The sequence below is a fragment of the Mus pahari genome, chromosome 15 (assembly GCF_900095145.1).
Source record: "Mus pahari chromosome 15, PAHARI_EIJ_v1.1, whole genome shotgun sequence".
In the NCBI taxonomy this organism is placed as follows: Eukaryota; Metazoa; Chordata; class Mammalia; order Rodentia; family Muridae; genus Mus; species Mus pahari.
In genome coordinates this window covers 29,761,597-29,769,594 of record NC_034604.1, presented here as the reverse complement: position 1 = coordinate 29,769,594, position 7,998 = coordinate 29,761,597, and the positions used below count along the sequence as shown (strand labels likewise).

Sequence of the window (7,998 nt, the reverse complement as noted above, 5' to 3'; positions counted from 1 at the left end):
AAAAGAAAAGAAAAAAATTTATTATTTGGGAATCTCATATCATGCAACCCAATCGCACTCACCTCTCAGTTCTCCCCCATGTCTGTCCTCCCTCCCCTTAACACCCCCCACCAAAAAAAGCAAAAAAACAAACCATTTTCTGTTGTCCATATACTCATTGTAGCCTCGTCAACTTGGAGTGGTCAGTCTCCCGCCAAGGTAAGTTCTTCAAGAAAGGGTTTCTTTCTGTAACCCTGGCTGTCCTGGAACTCACTCTGTAGACCAGGCTGGCCTCGAAACGCAGCCTGCCTCTGCGTTACTGAATTCAGTTCCTCTACTTGGTGGGCACTGACAGTCTTTTGGGTCTCAATATGTTATCTATGTTTACCTGTCATTTCTGGGTTAATTACTTTTAAATTTCTGACTTGGTTTTGTTGCCTGACTTATTTAAAGCTCAATTTCTTTTGTAGGCTTCATGAACAGTTGACTGAGTCAGAGCAGGCTGCCCAGTGTTACATCAAATACATCCAAGATATCTATTCCTGTGGGGTATGTGTCAGAGCACAAGAGCCTCGTCCCAGACGGGCTCTTGTCACCTTGGTCACACCTGCTTTCCTTATCTAGGAGACAGTGGAGCATTTAGAGGAGAGTACAGCCTTCCGATACCTGGCCCAGTACTATTTCAAGTGCAAGCTATGGGATGAAGCTTCAACTTGTGCCCAGAAATGTTGTGCATTCAATGATGTGAGTATTAGATTTTAAAGGTTTTGGATTTTAGGCCACAATAGATGGTCTTTCCCACGGGTGTAGCGAGGCTTACTTTGACCTGTGGAAGTCACCTGTCAAATAGTCCCTTTTTAAAAAGGGGGCAGAACTCCATTTATTTGTAAGGAGTGATCTGAACAGTATTTTAATAATCATTTTTTGAGATTAGCACTGAATATATTTTGAAACAGCTGTGACTTTGTTTCAGACCCGGGAAGAAGGTAAGGCCTTGCTCCGCCAGATCCTGCAGCTGAGGAACCAAGGGGAGACACCCACCTCTGATGCGCCGGGTACCTTTTTCCTTCCTGCCTCACTGTCTGCAAACAACACTCCCACACGTAGAGTTTCTCCACTCAACCTCTCTTCAGTCACACCATAGTCGACTACTCTCACGTCAGCACATGGCTAGACCAATATTAAACCTTACCTCCAGTAAAGAACAGTCATGTCTGTTCTCCCAAGGACCTAAGCTCTTCTCATTTCTATAGACAGAAACAGCCTGAGGGACAGCCTATGGAACCACCTTCAGAGGCAGGCAGAAATATGGTGGGGGAGAGATGGTCTTCTGCAGCCAGCCAGCAGTGCTCCCTTCTATTCAGAGTGGCAGGCCTTGGCCTTCCTGCCACGCCACTCCCTCAAGGAATCCCTGTTACAACACTTTACCAGCAGTGATGCCACAGAAGCAAGCTTTCAGCCCTGCTGAGTCGGGCAGACAAGAACAGAGCAAAGCTCACCATGCGTGGTGCTTGTCCTCTGCAGGCACGGAGTCAGCTTGACTTTTTTTTTTTTTTAAAGACAGGGTTTCTGTGTTTCCTAGCCTGTGGCCTTTCTGCCTCAGCCTCCCTAATGATAGCATTACAGGCGAATGCTGAGTGAGGCCTGACTAGAACGACCTTTTCACTGAGAGAGTGCTGTTCTGATAACAGAGATTGAGTTTAAATACTGTGGAGCTATCAAAATCAGGCTTCTAAACCCTTCTGAGGAGATCAGTGAGGGCCAGGGGGCGGCACTGTGGCCACGCTAACTATGTACACGCGATGAAGCAACACAAGGAGCGAACTTCATGGACATTTTTGAAAGGAACTTTTTTACTTCAGATATTAAAGTCTATGCTGGTATCTTTTAGTAAATGCTTGATGTAAATTTGTTTTTTAAATCTCCAGTTTGGTTTTCAGCCTTAATCTATAAGGTTGAAGGAATTGCTTTGTTTTTCTAGGTTTCAGATATGCTTGATGTCTGCTACAATGAGCTTGTGCAGTAGGTGCTGTAGATCATTCTATGGTTAGGATCTAGCCTTCCTTCTCTTGTATTCAGAACATTTTACTTCCCTTTTAATGGAAGGAACATTAACTGGGTGCCATGAGGTAGTACATGTCTTTAATCCCAGCATTTAGAGACAGGCAGGTGGGTATTTTGACATAGCAACTTCCCTGACAGACAGAGCTACCCAAGCTGGGTATCAATTAAAATTGTACTCATTTCCTAGTGTGCACTAGGCTGGTTCCCATCGCTGTTCCTGTCCAAGGGTCTAACAGGCCAGATGGTATTTATATCAATTTTCTGTCCCCCTTTTTATATTTTTCTAAATTTGGAATCCGAATAAAAGGATAAACAAAGTCTTTATTCCATATAATATTTGTGCATGAAAAAACAAAAAAGATTATATAGGTGATTATAATACAGTAATTCTGAATACAGTTCTGGGTATATGCTGAAGCTTGAAAGAGACTTATCAGCTGAGCAGCTGACCAACCTCAGGGCAACAACCATGCATCTTTATCCCCACAACTTTAGTATTTTTTGCCAAAGGGAGATTTGAGTAAAGGAGAGTGCCGTGAGCGCAAGATCCGGGCATAAGGGCTGCTGTCTGTTGAGCTTTGGCAGGTAGGTGTTCGGGGAAGTAAGTTTCGCAGGAATGGTTTCTTTCCCGGGGGTTGATGATTTGGTTGCTGGTTTTCCTGGTTTGCTCCCAGCCGCTTTTTGGCAGAAGCTTGGCCTTGGAGCCTTAGCACCGTGTGATACTGCTCAGCAATGCAGGCTGCCTTCTTCTGAAGGTCCAGTTTCACTAGCACCATGTTATTCTGCAGCTCAGCCAGGGTCTGGTTCTAAGAACATTCAAGTTAGAGAAAACAATTATTGGGTATGCCATGTCTAGTCTAAAACATACATTTTTATCATTTAAGAGATCAGGTATCATTAGCAATGAGAAATACCATAGTATAGTGGTAGGGTGCCTGCTTAGCATACAGAAAGCTATGACATTAGCTTTATTTTTTCACTGGTTCTTCTGTTTCCCACTCACGTACACACTAGCACAGAGAGCAGGAGGCAGGGCAGGGTAGGGCCAGGCCGCGGCTAGGCTGCCCTCACCTGTTTGATTAAGATGTCATCACAGTTGGTTAATGCTTGACGAAGTTTTCCTGCTCCGGTGCTGTGGCAACAGGCTCTTTCTGCTGACTGCAGAGACTGTCCTAGTTTCTGGAGCTCTGTCCGTAGCAGCCTTATATTCTGAAAGAGTAGGAATCAGATTGTGGCCAAATCAGTCAGCAGCCATTTGAAGACAGCCTTAGGGAAGCTGGAGGCTGGTGCGCTGGCTTTAGCTAGTGAGGGCACTCCTCACCCAAGCTCGACAATCTCAGTTACATCTAGGACCCACATGGTGGGAAGAGAGAACCATTCTTCAGTCTTCCACATCACTACATACAAACAAATAATGTAAAGCAAAAACAAGCTGGCTTTCATTCCTCAGGACCCTTGCAAAAAAACCATCTTATTCTCATTTAAACCCCTGATAGAGGCCTTTGAAATAAATTAAGGTTAAATACCTTCTGGCCCTCCTCTAACTTCTTATCCACATCAATGGTGAAAGGCTTGGCTGTGGGTGGCGGTTTTAACACTTGCTGATACTTGTGCAGCTCTGAGGGGAGAAACACAGGATATACAGATAACACTTAATGCATGGGTTTTTCAGCTTTGGGCTTTAACAGCAGCAGAGTACGATCTGGGTAGATAATGGCCTGCCTGGAGGTGGAGTCAGGACTGAGTTTGAATGCCAGCTTCCCTTCACCCACTTTCACTGCCCGGCTCCCTGCCTTCCTCACCTTCAGTGGTAGAGCTTAACTCTGTTTTGCATTGCTCTAGTTCAGCTTTAACTTCCTGGAACTGCTGAGTGGAGGCAGACGCTGCCAACCTCTGTGACCGCCGGAGGGACAGTTCACGCCCCCCTGACTGTTGTGCCACTGGCTGCTGTTTGGCTTCCTGCAACAGAGTTTCTAGCTCTTCAATTTTTTCATCCCGCTCCTAAGAGGGAAGGAGAGCAGTTTTGTCCAGGGTCAAACACCAAAGGACCAGACTAAAAGAACATAAGCTTCCTTAACATTCATGCTGACAATAGCCTATAGCACACTTTCATGCTGAACTCATCCCTGAACTTAATCTCAATAGCTGCGAGAAACTAAGGAAAACTAATAAAAATTAATTATATTACATATTACTGTTATTTCTAGAGTTTATAAAACTTAGTTTGAGATTGGCCAGAATGACAATAGTGAGGCCCTATCTCAGAAATCCATAAGATACTGGCAGTAGCAGTGGTGGTAGTGTGTGCCTTTAGTCCCAGCACTTGGGAGGCAGAGGCAGGTAGATCTGAGTTTAAGGCCAGCCTGGTCTATAGAGTGAGTTCCAGGACAGCCAGCCTTTGTTTTTGTTTGGTAAAAGTAGACATTTGTTTGTCTCAGACCCAAAGGATGGAAGCCCGTGGGTGTCGAGACTGGCTGGGGTAAACTCACCTGAATCTGTTCTTGGTAGAAAATTGTCAGTGATTCCTTCAGGATCTTTAGTTTCTCCTCATACAGTTCCTCCAACAGTTCCTTTTGGTTGTCCAAACGCTCACTGTCAGAAAATGGTAGCGAGGATCCTGAGTGAAGCTGGAGAACAGAGCCTACACCCCACTGCTGTCCCCATCACAGGGGCTGGGCTAGGGTACCTGCACCACTGCTCCCGTTGTTGCATCTGTTCCACCATCTCGTTGCAAATTTCCTCACGGAGCTCTATCTCCAACTGCAGCTTTTCTTGTCGTTCTTTTAAAAGTAGTGCTTTCATGGCTTCCACCACCTGGAGTAGCTCCTAGAAGACCACACCTATGAGCCCTCCTGCACTTTTTAAAAAGGCCCATATCTACCGGGACACCTTGTGGCACATGCCCAGCCACCAAGCTGCCACACTAGAGCTGCCTTGTGTCCTCACCTCCTTGCCGTACATGGAGATGTCAGCTTCGTCTTCAGGACTGTCCTCGAGGTCTGAGTCGGCCTTGCCCTCTTTCTTTGATCCAGGGCCAACCTGAGGGCTGTGCTCCTTGATGAATGAATGCAGGGATGGGATTTCCAGATGCACAGGTGGGGCATGCACAAGCTGGAGGGGGAAAAAAATCTCAATTGACTCCTTAACTAGATCCTAACTAGGTCCACTCTGTAGACCAGGCTGGCCTCGAACTCAGAAATCCACCTGCCTCTGCCTCCCAAGTGCTGGGATTAAAGGCCTGTGCCACCACTGCCCAGCTCCTAAGAGCTCTTTTAAGATTGCCAGTCTTGCTGGGTGGTGGTGGCCCATGCCTTTAATCCCAAGCACTCCAGATGCAGAGGCAGGTGGATCTCAGCCTGGTTTACAGAGTGAGTTCTAGGTCAGCTAGGACTACACAGTGAAACTCCGATTCAAAAGACCAAAAAAATTGGATCCAAGGAAAATACAATCATTATGTGTATAGCTTTTCACCTGGCTGGCCAGGGCTGAGAATTTGGCTGCATGAAGAGTCTCGTCATATGTAGATGCACAGGGATTCACATTGACGATCATACAGGAACGACCTCGACCTGTGAAGAAGCCTTGGAACACACGAGTCAACTTGCTGTCACGGAAAGGAATCAGGTTCTGCTTTGACCTTGCACGGAATCAGATAAATAGCATTGCTGAGTATAACCCCAGCCTTTGGCAGGGTGTGTGTATCCCAGCACCACCCTCAGTGCTGACCAGGGCCAGGCCCAGGCCACCCAGCCGACAGCTTACCTGTTCTGCTGATTCTGCCGCAGGGCAGCAATACAGCGGCCCAGGGTGTGCAGAGAAGTGTTAATGTTCCCTGCCTCCTTTAGCCGCTCACCACTTTTTTGATGTTTGCAGCGCTCTGAGCCAGCTAGGTCACACAGTGACAGTCTGGAGTAAAGCACAAGAGCTGATGTAAGGAACTCAGTTTGTTCTAAAATTCTCTAGGGAAGGGCCCTTCCAAGCTGTTTATATCAGAAGAAGGGAAAGAGCAAATTCCTTTGAGAAGTTCCCTTCTGCCCCCATAACCACATGGCCAAGATGATCAAATTTCTAAGTGGGAAAACTTACTCACTGATCTTGGGCACTATATCCCCTTCTCCCTGAAGGTGCAAGATTCTGATTGAGAAGATGCTGTGACTGAAAAGGAAAAGGGAAAAATTACTCTATAACTTCTATGATCAGGTGGAAGGCTAAAGCTGTCTGGATATAGTCAAGCGTCAATTCTCACAGCTGACCTGCGGCTAGAGTGCTGGTTCATGTGGGTGCTGGCAAAGCTCTGGTTCTTGCGACCCACTTTCAAAAGTTTCCAGGCTTCCTCAACATCACGAACATGAATCCAATTGAGATCTGGGGCCAAGAGAGTAAGGTGGGAACACTTGGCCCCTCTTCTAATTTCCCCACATCCCTCCAGGTTTCCTGCCAACCTCCTCTACCTGTGTGTGCATACCTTTCACATAAGGATTGCCGTTCTGATCCTCACACAGTCGAAGTGTCTGTCTCTTATGCTGATGGCTAGGTGATTCTAACAGGTCATAAAGCAATTCATTGTAGATCTCAAAGAAGGAGATCCAGACAGAGAAGCGAATGTCTGTTGGAACACTTACTGGGACTGTGTCTGGCTGTGCCCATAATTGACTTGTTTCTGTGAAAAAAACCAACATAATACATGTATGTCATTAACCATGGAGAATTCCATTTTACTTTGGTCTACAGAAACTTAGAAAGATGAAGTCCCAGTTACAGTCCCTGATCTATACCTCTTACCGCTGTTGGGAACAGGGAGCGGGTCATATCCCCCCCGACCCTCCCAACCCGGACTGCCCAGCATAGAGCTCACTCATGGTACACACCATCTAGCTGGCTACTGCTGGTGAACTGACTGGTGGAAGATAGCCCAGCAACGCCACTGTCAAAGCTATTGCTGGCACCTATCCGACTTTCAGTGTGGACACGTTTCTTCACGGAGGTGGACAGCTCCTCCTAAAAGGGCATAGAGAAAAGATAAGCACTAATCTTTTCTAAAATCTGTACTATTTATCCCAACTTCATGAGCACTTCACCTCTTGGAGGCCTCCAATTAGCAAGGACAGCTTCTTCATTTCCTCCTGTCGAATCTGCTTGCTGTCTAGCCAGATTACTTCATTGGGCAACAAGGGCTTCAGATCAGGTGTTGGATGAAGTTGGCCCTGGAGACTATTAAAGATGAGAGCCAGAGACTGAGGCAGGATCCCCGCATCCTTACTAGTACCTGGAATAATAGCAGTAAGACCTTTTACTCAAGGCATCAAAGGGAAAACCAACCTTAAGTTGCCAGTTGGCACCCCTGCTGAAGCTTACTACTGACCTTGAATTGTGTATGTTTTCCCCGAGTTGGTGACTCCATAGGTGTATATGAGCCAGTTCTGCCCTTTGAGGACATCCTTCACCATCTCCTTCATGGTCAGGTTGAAGAAGGCCACCTGTCCCACTTCTGGCCCAAATATCTAGAAAGAGACCAATTTCTCAGAAGCCACGTTGCATCTGCCATCTGTCTCCTGGACAGGACTAATAGATACAGTCCTCCTGTGGAGATTGCTCAAGCAGGTTTTCCTGACGGACTCTAGTTGTTCCTAAATGCTAAAGACTCCCATCACCCCCTGCTAGTACAGTTCATCCTAATTAAACACTAAAGGAATGCTATTAAGTGTAATGCTGTGCACACACACGGGCTTGCACAGTTGGTTGTAAGCATGGGTTTGGAGACGGTAGATCCAAATCTCAGTTCTGTCTTTACCACTGAATAGCTCTATAGCTTCAGCAAAATTCCCGTCACTGAGCTGGGCAGTGGTGGTGCACGCCTTTAATCCCAGCACTAGGGAGGCAGAGGCAGATGGATTTCTGAGTTCGAGGCCAGCCTGGTCTACAGAGTGAGCTTCAGGACAGCCAGGGCTATACAGA

At 46.5% G+C, this 7,998-nt stretch overlaps 2 protein-coding genes across 2 annotated transcripts in view; one reads left to right on the top strand and one right to left on the bottom strand.

The window, feature by feature from the left end:
* Positions 1 to 2,407, top strand: part of Cdc23 (cell division cycle 23) — a 20,277-nt gene extending 17,870 nt beyond the window's left edge. Inside the window, exons 14-16 of the mRNA XM_021214740.2 lie at positions 450 to 528; positions 604 to 723; positions 953 to 2,407. Coding sequence (XP_021070399.1) covers positions 450 to 528; positions 604 to 723; positions 953 to 1,123 — 370 coding nt within the window. The 3' untranslated portion in view covers positions 1,124 to 2,407. The remainder of the gene's footprint in view (positions 1 to 449; positions 529 to 603; positions 724 to 952) is intronic.
* An 8-nt stretch (positions 2,408 to 2,415) lies between these two features.
* The window catches only part of Kif20a (kinesin family member 20A), an 8,753-nt gene continuing 3,170 nt past the window's right edge, over positions 2,416 to 7,998 (bottom strand). Inside the window, exons 4-18 of the mRNA XM_021214737.2 lie at positions 7,406 to 7,520; positions 7,122 to 7,309; positions 6,912 to 7,041; positions 6,509 to 6,703; positions 6,297 to 6,408; positions 6,130 to 6,198; positions 5,806 to 5,949; positions 5,515 to 5,680; positions 4,990 to 5,154; positions 4,730 to 4,869; positions 4,533 to 4,635; positions 3,846 to 4,044; positions 3,570 to 3,661; positions 3,115 to 3,252; positions 2,416 to 2,849 (exon numbers count right to left, since the gene is read on the bottom strand). Coding sequence (XP_021070396.1) covers positions 2,535 to 2,849; positions 3,115 to 3,252; positions 3,570 to 3,661; positions 3,846 to 4,044; positions 4,533 to 4,635; positions 4,730 to 4,869; positions 4,990 to 5,154; positions 5,515 to 5,680; positions 5,806 to 5,949; positions 6,130 to 6,198; positions 6,297 to 6,408; positions 6,509 to 6,703; positions 6,912 to 7,041; positions 7,122 to 7,309; positions 7,406 to 7,520 — 2,271 coding nt within the window. The 3' untranslated portion in view covers positions 2,416 to 2,534. The remainder of the gene's footprint in view (positions 2,850 to 3,114; positions 3,253 to 3,569; positions 3,662 to 3,845; positions 4,045 to 4,532; positions 4,636 to 4,729; positions 4,870 to 4,989; positions 5,155 to 5,514; positions 5,681 to 5,805; positions 5,950 to 6,129; positions 6,199 to 6,296; positions 6,409 to 6,508; positions 6,704 to 6,911; positions 7,042 to 7,121; positions 7,310 to 7,405; positions 7,521 to 7,998) is intronic.